At 47.9% G+C, this 19,260-nt stretch overlaps 1 protein-coding gene across 8 annotated transcripts in view; it reads right to left on the bottom strand.

Moving 5' to 3' along the window:
- Positions 1-3,565: 3,565 nt before the first annotated feature.
- LOC131582340 (exocyst complex component 3-like protein 2) overlaps positions 3,566-19,260 on the bottom strand; it is a 49,082-nt gene continuing 33,387 nt past the window's right edge. For 5 of the 8 annotated variants that reach the window (XM_058845432.1, XM_058845423.1, XM_058845451.1 and 2 more), the window contains 8 exons: positions 17,635-17,735; positions 16,554-16,646; positions 15,117-15,249; positions 14,048-14,158; positions 12,208-12,363; positions 9,085-9,206; positions 7,466-7,651; positions 3,566-5,538 (listed from right to left, as the gene is read on the bottom strand). In XM_058845432.1, coding sequence (XP_058701415.1) covers positions 7,471-7,651; positions 9,085-9,206; positions 12,208-12,363; positions 14,048-14,158; positions 15,117-15,249; positions 16,554-16,646; positions 17,635-17,735 — 897 coding nt within the window. In that variant the 3' untranslated portion in view covers positions 3,566-5,538; positions 7,466-7,470. The remainder of the gene's footprint in view (positions 5,539-7,465; positions 7,652-9,084; positions 9,207-12,207; positions 12,364-14,047; positions 14,159-15,116; positions 15,250-16,553; positions 16,647-17,634; positions 17,736-19,260) is intronic. The other 3 variants (XM_058845415.1, XM_058845443.1, XM_058845458.1) reach the window with 3 other exon arrangements.

The raw sequence follows: 19,260 nt of genomic DNA on the forward strand, positions 1-19,260 counted from the left end.
ATTGGTGGGAATTTTATGGGAGACCTAAGTGTAAACACGGCAAGAGAAGGAAGCCCCCCAGGCTGAGGGAGCAGGGAGGCATCCCAGGGCCCAGATGGGTGTTAGGATAGGACTACAGGACCCATGATGGTCTGAAGAGGAGGCAGATTTGTGGCAAGTGAGCCCAGCTCCTCTGTCCTGAGTTTTTAAGCTGAAACTCGGTGGGCCAGGCTCAGGAGAATCAGCCAGCAGTTGCCAAGGGGCGGCAGTGGGCACTGGCTCCGGGCCCGTGTCTGGCAGGAGAAACCTTCCCGTGCCGGCCCTGCGGGGCATCCCCGCTCCGCGGCCTCACGCGTGGGCTCGGCTGTTCCGCAGGTTTTGCTCCCATCTAGCGGCGGGTCCCGGCTCCACGCGGGCCCTGGCAGCCAGGAGAGGACATCCCGCGGCTTGGCTCGGCCGGGGCAGCCAGGGCCCCTCGCTGTCGAGGGGACCGGGTGACACAGGCAGGGGCTGGGGGCTGCCCTGAGCGCGGGCCCTCTGCCAGGGGACCTGCACGGCTAAGGGGTCATCCCTCAGCCTGTGCTCTCAAGGGCTCTCCCCCCTCTTCCACAGAGCTCTCAATGAAAAACTCATTTTTAACATCTACCCCAGCTTCTTCCCGAGCCGCAACACCTCAGTTTGGGCTTATCCCTCCCCTTCCCAGGCCCTCCTCTCCCTCCAAAGTTTGGATCCTGCTGGATGAGACCCAGCAGACATGGACAAAATGGGCCATGGACCGCGTGGCACCATCAGCAGGAGCTGCAGCAGGCATCCGGGAATGAAAATTTGAATCTTTCTCAGCACTGGGCAGCCTGGAAGGGAATAAAATGACATCATTCCTCATAGCACAAGCCCATTTTGTTAGGCACAAAAGGTCAGTGTGGAGAAGTTCAGAGGTTAGAATCCAGTGAATAAAAAAATCTAATACTCATTTGTGAACCAAGATTAGCTTTACTATTTCTCCAAAACCCTGCAAGAGTATATGATAGAACAAACAGCTCCAGACAGTCTGCTCTTGCAAGTACTTTGTCCAGCCCTGAAACACAAGGGTTTTCCTGGCAGCTGCTTTAAACTTTGTCCATTTTTTTAAACTGCTGGCAGACTGGCACCCCTTTTTGAACAGCCCATTGGGGCAATATGCAATGGTCCCACACAGGCTGTGTGAGCCAGGTTGGACAGGACAGGCAACCACAGACCCTGGAGTGTGCAAGGGGGCAGCTGGGGAGGGCAGCTGGGATCAGCCTGCAAACCAGGATAGCAATAGGAGACAGGAGAGTTAGCAGGTGTGAAGCTGGCAGCTGGAGCTCAGAGAGATGGAACCAGGACTCCTGAAAAGCAAACAGGAAAGGCAAACCCATGCAGGATTATTTATTTTAGCTGTTAATTTGCTGTCAGTGGAGCTAGATGATGAGGTGGTGGGGAGGCACCCAGGCGTGAGGGCAGAAACCCATCTTCAGGTGCCCATATGGCCTTAGGTCAGATGAAGCCAACTAAAACCTTATCCTAAAGCCCTTAACTGAAGTAGGAAGCCCAGCTGCTGTGAAGTGGGAAAAAATCAGGTCCTTGGGTCCTGGCTCTGCAGCACTGCCTCTCAACCCCTCCTCTCCACATACACAAGCTCCAGATCTTTCTATAAAGCACAGGACACATCCTGCTTATCCTGCTCATTACTGTCTTTCACAATCTTCCCATAAACCTGCTGGTTATTTGGCAGGCAGACATAGGTAAGTGCTCTGTGCATTCTGCTTTACAGCAGAGTTGAGTTCCCAGCGTTTTGTTGTCCTACAAGTCTCACACTCTGGTAAGGGGCCACTCTCACAGCCACGTAGCTGATACATCATGTAGGCATATTTCCCTGTAATGTCCCATAATAACAACGTCAATGATAAACGTAGAAGAGCCACAGCTCTTTCCATGTCCCAGTGCCACTAGATGGCACCAGGAGTGTACCCTTCCCAGCCCGGGTGTTCCCGGGGCCACTGGGGGAATCCATCCCAGCCCTTCCTTGCTGCAGGGCCAGAGACCTCAGCGCACTCCAGTGCTTCCTCGTCTTTTCTTCATGGACCGTGGGGTGCTGCTGTAAAGGCAGGCATTTCTGCCTTAAAATCCAACCTTCAGATGTGCTGGGGAGTATAGTCTGCGGTGGCTTTTGCCATGTTGCCTGTCACACACTGCCCCCTTTTCCCACCCATGGACCAGGCATCACTTCCAGCTGGGTGCTGGGGAGGACAGCCTCAAAGGTGAGTGCAAGTTATTCTGATTAATATTGGGATTAACATATGAGTTTCCCACCATTGACAGGCTCCACTTGGGAGGGATAGGAATGAAACACAATTTACTATATGATTTTGCAATCAGAAGGTTTGCCTTCTCTGAGGTCTCACAGTTTTAGGGATTGATTCTCCTCATGCACATTTGATACCCAGCAGAGCTCAGCATGTCCAGAGTATTACCTGTGTTTCTCACTATCAAACCCTCTATTCCCTGTCACATCCTTGGCAAAGTCACTAAATAAACCAGGGAAGAACAGACAGCACCTCACCAAATGTCAGGTCTTTCCTCAGACCTTGCAGCATAATTAAGGAGCATCTGCTTTCCACTGCCCTCAGCATCAAGCCCTGAAGGAGATGGCAGCTCACATGAGGGGAGTGGCTGGCAAGGCCCTATAGCAGCACTTCAAAGCAGCCAGCCAAACCCTGGCCCCGAGCAGTGTGGGGGACTCGGGTGACAAATCATTGCTCATCATACAACCCTTCTGCCCAGAGCAGAGCTGGAGAGGTGATGGAGCACGGCTTCCAGAAGAGCCAGAGCAGCTTGTCACTCCTTTCTGCCCACATCCCAAGCCTGGCGTGTCTAGTTGATGGGTGAGCATGACAGTGGCACAACCCTTGTGGCAAGGAGTTCCCAGTGAAACCTTGGGTGCAAAGGGAATGCGAGAAGGACTTTGTGCAGGGAGCCTCTGAGTGATCCTGTCCTACTCGCAGAGGTGGAGTCACTGGAAGAAAGGCCAAATGGGAGATGCATAGCACAGCTCCGTGGTGGTGCTGGCAGGCTGGTGACAGTGGCAGAGCTGTCCCTGCCCACATCCCAAGGCCACGAGGTAATCCTGCAGGAGGATCCTGAGTGTGACCCTGCTTCCCAGCCCTCTGCAGAGAGTGGCACAAATCCCACACAAGCGCTTTAACCCCAGGTTAGGGTGAAAGCTAGAAAGGAGGAGGCTGGATCATTTGGGAAGTTCAGGTCACACAACATAGTGGGTTAAAATCTGTCATCCATTCCATGAAACAAGGAAAATCCCTCATCCTCCCTCCCTCCTCCCCTCCCTGATCACCTCAGATTGTCCTAGGGAGTGACCCAACATTCCCTTGCCAGTGCCTCCCGTCCTGGGGAGCCGCCTGGAGCCTCCCTACACACCATCTGCTCTCCGCAGGTGACTCGTGGGTGCCCAAGGACATCCCTCCCACACTAGGCTGCCTCTCCCCATCACCCCCAGCCAACATCCCTGAGCCCTCTGGCTCTGAGGAACTTCATTGAACCTCATGGGTCAAGTCTTTATTTGGTCTCTTGATGAGTGGATGCTTCACACATGGTGCAAAAACTTGCTGCTACAAAACCTCATTGATCTGCACACAGCAATGGCAAGCCTGGTGTCCCTCAGGGCTCCCAGCTGCTGATTCCAAGCAGAACGCACCCTTGTCTGGCTGCAGATGTCAAACAGCACAGACACACACAGACATTGACATGTGCATGGCCAGAGCTGTCCACATGCTGACAGATTATTTTTAGCCCAACAGTGATGGAAATGTCAGAGAAGGTTTCATTTATTTTCTCTGGAAGGCTTGTTGCTTGAAATCCCCATTGGCAGAGGCTGACCCTGACCCTGCCATCACAATAGGGTCTGTCATTCAGGTCTGACATTTCTCCCCACCCTTGAAAAAATGTGCAGTTCAGCAGGAGGGATGGGTGACTGGCTCAGAGTGCCTGGCAGGACTGGCCACCTTCAGAAGGCAGGTGCTCATCCAGCCCTGCAGCCCAACGCATGCCCACCCAGCCAGGTTGTGGCTCCTCCAGATTCCCCAGCCTTCCCACATCACAGGGAAGGTCTCACTGAAGCCACAGTGGACAGCCATGAAATGTTAGGGACACCAGCACTGGCCTTTTGAGCAGCTGTGCAGTCAGGAAGGGCAAGCAGGTGATGGCATGCTTTCACTGCCCTTCAGTGACATGAGGGATGAAGCGTAGCAGTGCCAAGGTCTCCTGGTGCCCTGAAAGCACACAGAGGACTCTCTGGAGATGGAGTAACTCAGCACTGCACCAGGAACAAAGCTAATGACAATTACAAACCTGCCCTGGCTCCTTTCTAGCTCACAGGACCCCATCTGCACACAGGTCTCTGGGAGGGGGCACCTGTGCCCCTGGGGTGATGGCACAGCACTGCAGAATGTGACAGCACCCAGCTGGGTCTGCATTTCTCAGGGTACCAGGGCATGACATGTCTGCTGCTACACACATTGACAGGTTACACACAGACTTTCCCTCTTGTTAGGGAGGCAGACTCAAGGGGGAATGGCTGCTCAGAAAAACACTGGCACATTTGAGGTAGAGTTTTTTGCTCAGTTATGTTGTCAGAGAGGAGCAGTAATGGCCTATATTCACACAATAGCAAAGGAGGGCCTTGAACCACATTCAGCTTGGCAGCTGTGACCAGTCCATAGATAACCAGGAAGAAGTCAGTGTTTTTCCTTTGGAACTGCCCATTTACATGTGAAAACTAGCAGAGACCTTGCCCAGAGGCTGGGACAAACAGCTCCTTTTACTGCCTGCTTCCCATGAGGTTTTCCCCTCCCTGTCCAAGAGGAAATTTCCAGTAAGTGAGGTATAAAAATTGATGCAAGACTATGCTCCTGAGCCATCTGTAAAACTCATACAGGAAGAACTCCCCATCCCACACCTCACCATGGCAGGCTGCCCCCAAAGCAGGTCACAGCCTTCATGAGAGAGGGAAGAGGCAGCTTTGTCTGCACCCTCCTGGTGCAGGTGAGGCTTTGGGGGGTAAACTGAGGTGCCTAGACCTGCAGGCATTGCCAGCACAATCAGCCAGGCAATATTCCCTAACAGAGGTCTTGGATCCCTCGTGACATTGCAATGATGGGACACCATGTGGTACAGCAGTCCTTGGTTTCATTAGAGATGTCATGGAACAAGGCATGGAAACAGAGAGGAATCTGATGAGGGGAAACCTTCCTCCTCCACACTTGCTGAGAATAACCACCAGGACTCAGTTGCATGGCAATCTCTAGGAAGTTTTGAAGAAATGTCTTTCTACCATATCAATCATCTTACTCCTGGATTTTACATATAAGATTAGGATTTGACCCACATGTTTTTCCTGCAAAAGTGCAGGAGTTTTGTCTTCCATGGCTGATAGGCTTCTCCATGCATCCAGCTGCATGTGAAGCTTTCAAGGAGCTTGCAGACACTGGCACAGGGGAGCAAAGCCTCATGTCTGTCCCAGCAGGCCTGAGGAAAGGCAAGAAAAAAGCTGGGTAATTAAATAGCACTCGTCAGCACATATGTGAGAGTCAAACAGCAGAAACATCTCTCCTGTGCACACTCTTGCGTGAATGAAGTGTCTTGTATCGACACTTACCTGCTGATTGTGTTACCTGCTGAGATCCTCCACTTCCTGGGCTAAGCAATCCATGGGCCCACAGCCATGGGCAACACCCCTGCTGCTGCCTGCCCTCCCCAGCCAAACCTTCTCATTCCTCTTCTGGAAGGACATTTCATGCTAACGTGAAACAACCAAAACCAGTGCTTTTCCAAAGTCCTGCCACCTCCATATACAGGAAGGAGAAATGAGTTCCTGGCTAGGAGGAAGCAGCTGATTCCCAGAGAGCCTACAGATCATACCCCAGAGCATGGCAGCAAAATCAAAGGGCTGGGATGGAAGGGGGAAGGTGGCACATCCCATAACTGATTTCACCTTTACTGATACCCCTGAACTCAGGTGAGGCCACCAATCTGTGCTAGGCATGCGTGTCCACCACACTGCAGACTCAGCTGGGTCTGCTAGGATTTGGGAGCCTATTTACCCAGGGGATTTCAGCCAATAGGAGACTCACAATGCTTTAAAAACATGTTCCTCGATATCTTTACTAAAGCAAAGGTGACACTATGTGTAATTTCTTTAAAGTCAAGTATAAGCATGGGTGGCTGACAGCCGTCATGTTATATCAGAATCAGTTTTCATTAGGAGGAGAAACTTTTGTGCTTATTGTTTCTATAATTGCTTTCTCTCCCTGCTACCAGGGCAGCCTCTTGTGTGCCTGTGCCTGGAGGGCAGAGTCCCGCATACCTCATCCCTGATCTGCTAACATGGATAACTATAAATAAATGGTGACACCTGGGAGTGGAGGAGGAAAGGGACTGTGCTTCTCAACCTCAGTCTAGTCAGCTTATGCAACAGAGGGTAACTGCTGACAATCTGTAGTTATTAACTGAGTGGTACTATTCCTGATAGCTGAGGGCTCTGACCTGACCAACATTAAACAAAATTCACCACCTCTGAGCTGGAGCTGGATAACTTCGTGCTAAGAAAAAGTTGTCAATCATTTAAAGTGAAGAAAATAGCTGCATGTTCTCCACTAGGCAGTATTTTAAAACCATGAGGAACTGCTTAACTTCAAAATCTGCTGCAATTTATCCCCCCCAAAAAAATAAAATTGCCCATTTGTGACTACAAAGGAGTCCCTTGGGAGACTGAAAGGTGATGGCAAGTGCTCCAAATGAGCTTTGGCAATTCTCACTATTGGATTTAACTCCTTACAGTGACAGTCATCCCTCTGATTTTAACGCTCTTCCTTTCTACCATCAGCTGCTGCTGCCAGGACACTGTGGGCACATTTGCCTCTGGTTCTCATAGCACAGCATAGTTACCTAAATGGGACCAAGCCTGGTTTAATTAATGCAGCTGTCATGGAGGGGGCAGTGGTGGGGCTCCCATATCCCTCTCCTCAGCACCAGAGAAGCAGGAGGTTCACAGAGAGGATCCTCCTTGGCTTGTCCTGCTAGGAGGCAACAGCATTTGCCTGGGAGAGCGTACCCATGCAGAGGGTAAGAGTTGGAAAGGGGGGATGCTGCACAGAGACCTTGCTGCAGGGACAAACAGACAGGAGTGAAAGATGGGGAAGAAGAACCATCTTTCCAAAGTCTTCTTCGTCATTCCTCCTGTAACCTGAATCACTCATCTAAGCATTCAGCACTCTGCACTGCCTACAGCACCATCCTCCAGGGTGTGGAAGTCTGCAGGCAGAGAGAAGGAAGTAGAGCCAGTTTATAGAGCAGTGAGGACCTTGGGGAGGTGAAGCTACAGCTCCACCTCCCTGTAAGCAGGGTGCCTATACAGGTACATGTTACACACAAGCACACTCTCACATATACCCACCTTTGCTAACAGCAGAGGCAGCCACAGAGTCCATATTTTCTAGGTTTTACTTCTATATCTGCAAAAAGCAAGTTTGCTTCTGTTTCCGATTCCCTGCAATTATCGTGAAATGTCTTCAAAAGAGCAGCTCTGTCCTCTCGGTTGAGCACATCTTTGATGTCCAGCACTGCACTCAGATGTTCCTTCCTTTCCAAAAGGACAAGAGGACAGGTAAGTGAATGAGTCAAAAAAAGTCTTGTTTCCTATCCCTCAGTTTTGCTGGACCAGACCAAAGATTGGAAGCTGCTTCTTGACACCCTCTGGCAACCTAAGGGGGAGGCCATATCCCAAGAGCTGTGTGGGATGGGGCTGAGCTCATGGGTCCCAAGCCCAGGTTACACAGCATCCCTGTGAAGTATTGAAAATGTTCAGCTCAGGTTATTCTTAGAAAAAGACCTGTATCTGTCATAAGAGGTTTCATACAACTCTACATATGACCATTTGGAAGCATTTTTTATATATTTTCTCCCCTCAAATGGAGCTAATTATTGTTCATGTGGAAGGTTACAGGATTTATGTTCTACAGAGCACTGTTCTGCTGAATGGGGATGTGCCATATTGGATATAATCCAAATGTATCCAAGCCAAACAGTTAAAACCAAGATGACCTCCTCTGAGATCTGGGTCTTCTGAGAACTTTCTTTGCCCTATAAACTGAACTTCCTATACTATACACACACACACACACACACATATATATACATATATACATATATATATATGTAATTGCTATGCTGTATCAGATAAGCAGCTTTTTAGCTCAATAGCACCTTCAAAAGTAGTAAAGTAAAAAAGAAGAAACCAGAGGAAGCATAACATAATCTCTTTGTCTTTCTTTTTATTATTTTTCTTTGCCTACAGCAAAGAAAAATAATAAAAAATAGTCACTGAAGCAATTATCTACCACAAATTGTCTGCCCCATATTTGAAGATATTTACACTTTCGGCCTTCACAGCATCCTGGGACAGAGAGCTCTACACTGCAATCATGTTAAGCTGGAAAAACAGAGGCACAGCACATCAAAAGATAGATGATAAGATAGATACAAAAGATAGATGCAGTAAACCACAGGCTTTGGAAAAAATGCAGTTAGCTAAGATGTCTCCTTCCTAGTAAAAGCTGTGTTTCAATTCTGTTAAGTTTCCTGTAAAAAATGTAATTGTATATTGCTGAATGCACCTAGGAATTTGTGAAAATCGTTATACAAGGTTTAGTGAAGTGTTGAAGCCAAAAGCCAAGTGTTTGGAAGTTATGAAATGGCTAAATTAAGGATGTTCTTGAAACCTACATTTGATACATATGTGCCTGTAAATTCTGCATTAAAGTAGTATTTTTCCACAGTATTTCTGCTATGTTTACAGCAATTTCATCTATCCTCCACCTTTACAGAAGGACCTGTCAACTTCACCAGTCCATGTCTGGCAGAGATATAAACCAGGCACCAGCGAGTACATTAAAGGGTCAATGGGCCTGGACCAACAGGCTGCAAAAGTATCACAGGACTAATATTGAGGTAGGTCTTCTGGTGTCAAGTAACCATGTAAGAAAGTACAGAAGTCAAACCAATCAAAGACATTACCTGAGGTCAGGAAATTCTTTTAGAATGGGCAGAAGTGCTATTTTCATCCCCTCAGGATCAGAAGTTTGAATAAGTTCTAAAATTGCTTTTATGGGATCCTTGAGAGAACCAGCTGCAGGACCCTGGGGAGAGAAACAATGTTGTGTTCAGGGCAGAGGAAACAGCACAGCACATTAAAAGTTGGACTCGTGTCAGACTGGGGATCTCTCTGTGTGGGTTAGGAGCTTTGCAGGAGTGTCTGTGCATGTATAGAAGTCTGATTTTCCCCCAGGATAGCAGAAAAGAACCTGGGGAGTAGTCACAGACTACTGGGTAGCTGAACAACCATCTTCAGCAGCTCAGAATCCCCTCCTGCACTTCCTTTGGCAAAGTTGGCAAATGTCCCTCATTTTTCCCTAAATTACCTGTCCTTTCAGGGCCATTTTACCCTGTTGGAAGTGATTTGCTTCTGGAGGTAAGTACAGCCTGTGCTTGACCTGTGTGAAAACAAGCTTTGTTGGCCAAACATGCTGGCATTTCTGCTGCCCCAAAGCAAGCCCAGGGACAGAAAAGCAACCTTAGGGAGAGGATGAGGGGACAGAGATCCTCTAATAGAGAAAAAGTGGGAAACAGGGCCAGACAGTGTAAAACACATGACATGGTTTGTAGATGTTGCGTACGATCAACTCCCTCTGATCTGGAGCACACAGGAGAAAAAAAGTATCATCAAAAAACACACAGCGTTTTTAGCAGAGCTGGAGAAGCAGAATGCAGATGAACCACCAAGAGAGAGCTTCAGGTCTTGCTCACATTTTTCATCAGCGCAGCAACGCAATTAAATTGCTTCCCTGAATTATTGATGCCACCACGTCAAAGAGACTCTATGACAAGGCAAACCTGGAGAACGGGCTGCCAAACTAGGGCAGGAGAAACCCAGGTTCCCCTGATCTCCAGGGGGCGTTAGAAACAGCAGGTCACATTCTCCATGCGGCACCTCTGCTTTAAACATGAATTTAAAATAATAATAATATTTGAAGACAGCCTTCCCCCTCTCCCCCTACACTGCAAGCACACAGCATGTCTAGCTCTTCTCAGTGCACAAGCTGTACTCAGCTCCTGAGGCACTGGTACTGTACAGCTTCATACTTGGCAAGCTCACTATTACAAAATGCTAATTAATTTGAAGGCGTCAGATTTAGTTAAGCACTTACATAGGCAGGCAAGGTCAGGGGTAAACAGCCTGCAGTCTAAAGGAAAAAAAAGGAGGTGTTTTGTCAGCAGTGTTTAAGTGCCTTTGACACATACTGCTCTTAGGAGAGAAGCAAGGTATCTCCTAATGTGTTTTGAGAACAGAGGGGAAGGAAGAGCCCAAAGAGGGGGCAGAGCAGGGCAGGGAGCAGGTGCAGCCTGTGCAGCAACTGCACGATAAATTCAGTCTGCAGCAGAGTTCATATTTCACATGCATAACCGTGAGCCTCATGACTAAGGAGCAGGTTGTTCCCTGCAAATCATTTGTACATTTCACCTCCAAGGCTTTCAGTGCTTTCACATCAAGTAAGAAAATGCACACATTGGGACACTGGGGAAACAGTTCTAACCAGATGCAGCCCTTTTTCACACAAGCTTAGTTGGGTTTTAATAGATAATTAGATTTCCTGTATCTCCTTTACACTGTTCCATGCACGTTACATCCAAAGCCAGTGCTGAGCACAGCATTACTGGTAAACTTCAGAGTTAAGATTAGAGAACCTTCCTGCTATTCCCCATGTCTCAATTGCTGAAAGAGTTAATTCATCTGTGATTGATCACTCCAAGAGAGGTGGATCTCCAGATAAAAGTGCTGGCAGCTTCCAGCCTTCCACCATGAAACTAATGCATTGATTATAATAGGTCTGAGAGGATTTTAGAGAAGCCTACAGATGATAATTTTTATTTAATTTTATCCATTGGGCAAGGTAAGAATTGCTGACATATGGCTTAGAAGGGACTCGTCTGTGAGAAAATAGATATTCAGTCCCTAGCACTTAAAGAGGCAAGTTGTAAGAATGACTCAGCATTTGTGAAATTATTAAAACCAGTGTAGCCAAGGGGGTTTATAGGCTGTCACATCTGAGTCCTGTTACCAGACTGACTTAGCAAGCACTGCTGTGTTGCTCAGCCCAGCCCCTTATGAAGCACCATGCCTGGGCACTGTCAGCCTGCATCTGCCAATGAACCATGCTAGGGACGTTGCACAGCAGTGATTCTCCAACTGGACCAGCTGAAGGAGGGGACACTGCTGCCAGTGCAATCCTTGCCCTTGGGTAATCAAGGGACTCATGTGACAGCCTGGTGGCATCCGTAGATGCTGTGTGCAGCACTGCCAATTACACCAGATTATAAGGTAAGGCTTTTTAAAGCTTCTGAAGTTGTTTCTGCAAATCAGAACCAGCACTTCTGCACAAGTTTTCTTCAGAGGTGTGGCTCTGCTTTTACACCCAATTTTCTGCAATGCACCTTCACCTCCTAATGGTGTGAGGTGTTTACCCCTGCAGGAAGACTCGTTCCTCCCCACAACCGTCAGCAACCACAACAGCATCAGCATGTTTTTGCCATGAGGAAACGCCACAGCACAGGGAAATGGCTCAGGCAGCCATCATCCCAGCTCTGAGGGGCTGGGAAGGGTCTGTGGGGAAGGAGGAGGCTGGACGGGAGGATGGACATGCTCCTCCCATGTCCAGGGAGGAGCAGCCTTACAGAGCAAGGTGGAGATCCACAGAGCAGGTGGAGATGTGGATCAGGCTGTTTGGTTCATCACTGCAGAGGCTCAAGGGAAAGCGTTGCCCCCCCATGCCATGTACCAGAGGCCTGATGGGGGGAGCTGGCAGCTTTGGAGCTGTCTCACCAGCTCAGAGGAGCACGCCTCATTCTTGTGTCACTGGCAGCAGTGCGAAACTTGCCTCCTCCAGTCACACGTTTCAAAACCATGAACTAACAGCTTCTGACAGATCAGAAAGGCTGTCAGCACATCTGACTGTCATTTTGGTGAAGCTTGATACCCCTGTGGTAAAAACTCTAAAGCTTTTTTGTTGCTTTCAGTCTTTTCCTCTGCTGGTATTCTTCTTGATGACAGAGAGCAAAACTGTAACCATATCACAGACTTACTAAGCACTCTTTAAAGATGGTTTGCATCATCCTATGATCTTCTTCTATCTTGTTGACAATCCTCCTCCTCTGCATAGCAGATGGTTTCCTGGGAGTGGTCAGGAGGGCCTGCATGTATTCTGTGATAATGATGGCATTGACAGCCTTGATGAGGGCCTGTTTCGGAGCAAAGATACCCAGATTAACTTCCTTGCACTGGGCAAGGTTCAGACCACACCTCTACCAGGGCAGGCTGCAGATATTCTGCCCATGCAGATGGCTGTCCCATTTCTTTGCTTAAGTATTAATTAAAAATGTTCGATCTAACACTTCTACTACTTCAAGCTGCATGTGGATGACATAAACTTTGATGGTAAGTGTGGAGACATCAAATCAAAAACAATAGGACCAGAGGTCACTCATACTCCAAGGCTGCTGTGACACTTGGCTTGGCTAACATACATCACCTGGGGAGAGCTTGGGCTACAAAGTCACATGCAGCCTCCCTCGAGCATCCACACTTGACACAGGGCCCTGTGTCCCTCTTAGCTCCCACTACCTGATGAGGAAGCCCAGTGCAGAGGCTATGCAGTGTCCAACAGCAACAGTGAGTGTTTCTGATGGGGGGTGCGCTGCTGCACAGAAACCACATTTTGTTAGCAGTTGAAATCAGAGCAGGGCTAGGCTGCAGTCCAAAGGTACAGGAAATCCCCAGCTCTGTCCAAAACAGACAAAGCAAGAGACAGAGAGCTCTGGCACAGTGCTTTAGCACTGAGCTGCTGCTTGCCCCAGCACTAATGTGACATAATGTCCAGTGACAGGCTTTGAACAACAGCAGAATAGATCCTACTTTTTTTCTCTTCCATTACTTTTTTCCATATTGCAAAATGTAAATTAAAATCATCACTGACAAAGAGACTGCAGACCTGGGAGTCCTGTGCTTAGGAGGACACATGGCACATGTAGCAGCAGCAAATCCAGCCTGCACTAAAAGAGAGGGTTCCCCAGGTACCAACCTCATTGCTGAAGAGGGTAAGATCCTAGACAAGTTGTTTACGCTACTGTAAAGGTGAAAAAACTTGCGTACTTTGTGAGGTTGTTTGCCAATGCTCTGCATGTGACACCATGCCCTTTAAGAACCTGGACTTTTCACCCTTCTGTGTCCACTCTACATCAAACGGATCAATAATCTTTACAAATAAGGTTGAAGCACATTAGAAGCTGAGAAGATTTCCAATATTGGGGCAATGATAGGAGAGGAGGGAGCCCAGCATTCCCCTCTGTATTTGGGAGGTACATTCAGTTTCCACATTTCTTCACTTGTTGATTTCTCTGCTGAAATTACAGAAAGGTCCCAGCTGTCACTACTCAGCCCTGGTGGCTAGAGGTACTAGACTGAGACCACTAGGTATTTAAAAGTCCATTTGACAACTGAGAAAACTGCAGTTTGGATTAATGTTCTAATAGTGTGCCATCCAAAGGTTCCATTGCTAGTTTTAGTGATTTCACAGAATAGAATGGGTTGGGATGGAAGAGACCTTAAAGATCATCTAGTGCCATGAGCAGGTACACCTTCCACCAGAACAGGTTACTCAGTACCCTATACAGCATGGTCTTGAACACTTCCAGAGGTGGGGCATCCACAACTTCTCTGGGTAACTTTTTCCAGCATCTCACCACTCCCACAGCAAAGAGCTTCCTCCTAAAATCTAATCTAAACCTACTCTCTTTTAGTTTGAATGCGTTCCCTCTTGTCCTGTCACTATGTCACTGTGCCCTTGGAAAAAAATCCCTCTTCATTTTTCTTGTAAGATGATTTCCTGAGTAACATCTTGTTCTCACTTTCTTACTTATTTCTTACCTCATATATATCTGTTTTTTTCTTCCCGAAGGTCAAAAAGCTTTGATTTAAGGATTCAAGGAAGTGGTCAAAACCACTGTCACACTTTTTGAAGTGGTCCTTCAGTGTTCCCTGAGGAAAAGAAACAGACAGAGTCAAAGGGTGCACATGTAGAGACACCACACAAACAACAGACACAGATTATTGTGCCTTTGCTCTTTCTGCCCTTGGAAACAGACTTCTCAAACAAACTGCAGCATCCTGTGCCTTTATTTCAAATAAAATCAAAACATGAAAGAAAGAAAGAAAGAATTCCAACTCAGGAAGGATGCACTAAGTTCTTAAGCCCAAACATGGAAGACTGAAAACCTGAGCCCTAGGTGTCCTGTTCCCCTCCAGGGTTGCCTGTGCTCTGTCAGAACCACCCCCAGTTCCCACACAGATGTGTAGGCCTATGGGACGGGCAGGCAATGAACTCTGGAGACCAAAGCTGCACAGTGTAGCCAGAGTTTCTCTTGTCATTTGGCTTTTGCTGCCTCCAACGTGCTTGAGGGAGCCTGTGCAATGAGGCTGAAGATGCTCAGGGGAGCTTCCCAGGGAAATGCACAAGATCACACACTGTTAGGAGCCTGGAATTCTGTGGTTTTTTTCTGTATTTCACAAGGATGAGGGGTGTCTGGGCTAATAGGCTGATACTAGAAAGTGTGAAGGGAGGGGACCTCATCTCAAGGGAGGGACACATTTCTGGTCAGCCTTCTCTACATCTTGACTACCCAGCAGAGCCCTGGGCTCTGTCAGTTATCACTGCACTGGGAAGATGCCCAGCTGCTGGGAATGAATAGGTACCAGATGAAATTCAACTTTTGGGGTCTGAGCAGCACAACAGCAAACACTACAAAGAGTGAAACTGGGGTCCTCAAACTGGAAAAGGTGAAGCTGTCCATGTACAGATTCTGACAAGGCAGAGGAGAGTACTAGGCTTGAAGGCTGAACAATGGCTTCACCTTTTCCAAATCAAGACATGAGAGAGAGACGTGCATGCCAGCCATGTGGTCTGCCAATAGTCAGAATTAAAATGGGTCTTCCATACCTTGACTTTAGAAGTGATGGTCTGCAGAAAATGCTCCATAATGTCATCTTCCATCCTGTGTAGAAATCCATTTACCTTAATATTCTGCTCAGTGCTGACACTGCAAATGTATGTTAGCTTATGCCAGACAGTTCTGTTAAAAAAAATAAATATGGAAAGTATTGATCGGATCAAATCACACTATTCTCTCAGATCAAAACTCTTTCTACTGTAACCAACACAGTTGCCTGGGTAGTTGAATGGACACGTGCTCAGGTCCAAAGCTAGGTCAGTGACCTGCATTTGTGTGCTCATTAAGACACTGCCACAAGGGCATGAAAGCTCAGTGCATGCAAATGCCACTTGTACCCATCAGTGAGATCATGATAGTAAAGTGAGATCAGATCAGTAAAAAATCCTAGTATTTTCAAAATCAAGTAAGCATGAAGCAGCCTCAACAAACAGTATTGGTGAGCATCCTGTGTGCCTTTGACAACATACAAATACAAGACAAACAATTATCTTCCATCAGAACAATCTTCCAGTCAGCAAATCCTGGTTAAAATTATCACCAGCTTGAAACCAGACATTTACATTCTGGAAAGGCTCAGTGTACAACTTCATTCTCAGTAAAGCTGTAAAGGATTACATAAAAGAGACTCATAAGTATTCAGTCTAGGATACAGCATCAGCAACATGAAAATAAAACAAACAAAGCAGATACCTAGGCTCAACGTAAGGCTCTGATGTCAAGTAATCACTGTGCATATGTTGGATTTTGGCATTTTGCTGACTGCAGAGATCCCTGGATAACTTTACATAGGAAGAAGAGAAGCAACCTTGTTTTCTCCATTGCTGCAAGTGCTTCTGAAATTAGCTCGTAGGTGCAAACATACTCCTCCACCCTTCTGTGCTTTATTGCTTCCCTCCTTCCTAGCAACCCTAGGGAGAGCCTGGCATATTCCATGGGGTTTCATTCTGCAGAGCACTTAAGATTGCACCTACCAAGTGCACCAGCACACACATCTCAGTACAACCTTTATGAGGCTTTCCTGCTGGAGGTCGATCAGGCCAGGGAAAGGTATAACATCACAACCCACAGTGGGGTTAGCCAGGGTAGTGTCCCCACACATGACATAGAACTGCTGCCTTCCTTCTGCTCAGTGCAGGAAGGGGGAGATGGCTACAGCCCCTGCACCTGCCTGGTAACAGGCCAGAAGTGGCAGTACAGCCCTGTGGCCCCCATCTTAGCTTCCCTCTTGCCTGGGCAGCCAGGGCAGCTCTGAAGGGGTATTGCTAACAGCAGCTGGCTTCCTCCATGCTTAGAGGCTGGTGTGCACAGGGTTGGATGACCATATCCAGCTGGAGGCAAGGTTGGCCTCATACCAGAGTCAGAAGGAGATGAGAACAACAGAAAACTCATTTCACTCCCCATGTCATGAGGCTCTGTTTTCTAACCTGAGAAGACAGCAATTCTCCAGGATTCGTAAGCTGCTGCAGATCTTCGGGCAGCCATCAAGCTGGAGAAAGTTTCTTACTTCATCTTCATAGCTAAATTAAAACAGGAAGAATTACTTTTAACCTAACCTTATGCTCCATAACACATCTATCAGCAATAGCAAACTGAAGAAATCTTCTGTGATTTTCTCTTTATCTCACAGATTCAATCCCCCAGGTGGGATCTACAGCACGACAAAGACAGTCTTTGTCCTGCCCAGCTGGTGAGGAAGGAAAACACAGGAACAGCAGAGAGAGCCCTTGAGCTGCCTGGGCACCTCTATCAGGGACTAAGAGGCAGGAGGTTGATTTGCAACACTTCCTTCTGAGAAGCAACTCAGGCTTTGCCGATAAAGCTGCAAAACAAAGTCTCAGTGTATATGAATAATACACAAGGTCTCTGAAATGCTTTCTCAGTCTCACAAATTGAAAGACTCAATTTTATAGGAATTTCCATCCTCTCATCATGTGGAGGGCTTAGGATCTTAAATCAAATCTCCATCCAAAATACTACCTACAACCAGCAGTCCTGGCATGTTTTGCTGTGGGGTATACACAGGGATAGAAATACCCAAGAACAAAAAGAATATGAAGGGAGTTGGAGGAAGTGGTGAGAGGCCAAATGAGCAGATGACATTCATTCTCCTATGAGTACCAGGACAGGGCAGAACTCCCCAACCTCCCACAGAGCCAGCAGAAAGCACTGTGCCTGGGATGCGTAGCCAGGGTAGGAAGGGCCAGACCTGGGCACTGGCTCATGGCTGCCCCTCTTCCCAGGTGTGTCTAAGGTCTGAGCCTCTCCAGAAGTCCCCCCAAAGCTTTATCCTGTCCCAGCTACTCCAGATGCACTTTGTTCCCTCAGCTTTAGTCCAACAACAAATACTGAGCACACAAACAGCAGTGAAGTGCTGTCTCTCCAGTAACAGCTTGATGAGAAACAGCCATCAAGATCCAGATGAACACAGTATCTCCAGCTGCTTCATCAGGATTTCTTTCTTTTGAGCATGAATGTTGCCAAGGAGGAATACAGCATCCTTCCTACCTCTCCAGGAACCTCAGGCACTCCTCCAGGCACTCAGCTTCCACCTTCTCGCTCAGGCTCTCGCTGACTCGCCTGGCAGCCTCTGTCTTCTCTGTTAGTATCTGTGGATTTCAATGTGTGAGAGGAGAACTGGCCAAAGCCATTTGTTCCCTATGCAGGGAACAAGGATACATCCCACTGCTCATCCTGCAGCAAATCCCTCTGCCCTCTAGGCACCAACTTCTGCTTCAGTTTTTAGAGTCTTCGTGGAAATAAATGTATTTTTCATCAGCCTGACTGTAATGCCTGACCCTACACCTTTGCTACCACTGTTTTTGTTGTGGTCAGCAGGGCTGTGCTTGGGTAAAAGCCTGTCCCTGCAGATGTTCTCTGCTGCCCATGTCCAGCCTGCTAGCTCAGCTCATACATACACCTGCCATCTGCAGGAGCACCTGTGCAGATAAACCTGACTCACCTTGCAGATAAATTTGGGTGCAGCCATTCAAAAGAAGGTTATGCAGACCTAGCTGTGTGCCCTGCACCTCTGTCAGGGTCTCTACATGGGAGGCCTGAAATGGGCAGGTATCACCTTCCCAGACACCACCACTCACACCTGACACAGCTCTGTGTGTTAAACCCTATAGCACATGTCCTGCCCCACTGACCCCATCTGGGTGGCCCAGGTGTCTGCAGGAGGTGGGCTGTGCCAGACAGCTCAAAATTCACCCCATATCGGGCAGGCTTGAGCAGGTGGCAGCTTAATGCTGCCCATTAGTTGCCCTGTGGAAACAAAAGCTTGCAAGGGGAGGAGAGCCAGATGGATAAAAGGAGACAGATGGACCCATATGCTGTGCCCTCACAGTGCTCGTGAGCCAGAGACAAAGGGTGACTCACATCATGAATGGGTTTTTCCTCTGCTCATAACAGATGTAAAAAGTTCACCCAAAGGGACAGGATAAAATATGCCACCCCAAAGTGTCAGAAAACCACAGATGATGAGTTTCCATGACACCTTGTTCATTTTCTATCTGAAGTTTAAGTGTCAGCCTGAGAAAATTGAGGAGGCGGTAATTTCATAAGGCTTTCCTATTAATCCAGGCTTTTCCATCACCCACCCCAGAGCATTCAAACCTGTCAGTTGTATACACAGCAGAGTGAATCCACTCATGCTGAAGCATGGACAGATGTTACAGATATGAGAACTATGGGATTCAAAGCATTCCTTGTCCTAGTTCCTGTTAGAAAACTTTCCACTGTGAGCCAGGAGCAGGAGAAAAAAACGTCTTGGTTGCTAAAAGTCACTCTAGCACAGGTACATCACTGGGCACACCACTGCTCCATTACTCCAGCAGGTCCAGCACAAGACAAGGAGGAAACAGCCCCTGTTGTGAGCTCTTCATTTGGTGCCTGGGTCTGAGATGGGCCAGAAAAGCCAGTGCTTGCCAACTAAAGCTCTATCCTCACAAGGAAAACCAGCTTCTGTTGATCTGTGATGCTTCCAATGCCTGAGGTTGTCTGCCATCCCAGAGTCCCATGGAGATACTTCCCCCTATCATGACCTGAAACAGGACTGTCACTGGGGTGGTGGAAGCGCAGAAGAAAGAAGGGGTCATGACAACCCACAGCCTGCTCCTGATCTCCAGCATC

Source organism: Poecile atricapillus, chromosome 1, assembly GCF_030490865.1.
Source record: "Poecile atricapillus isolate bPoeAtr1 chromosome 1, bPoeAtr1.hap1, whole genome shotgun sequence".
NCBI classification, from domain to species: Eukaryota; Metazoa; Chordata; class Aves; order Passeriformes; family Paridae; genus Poecile; species Poecile atricapillus.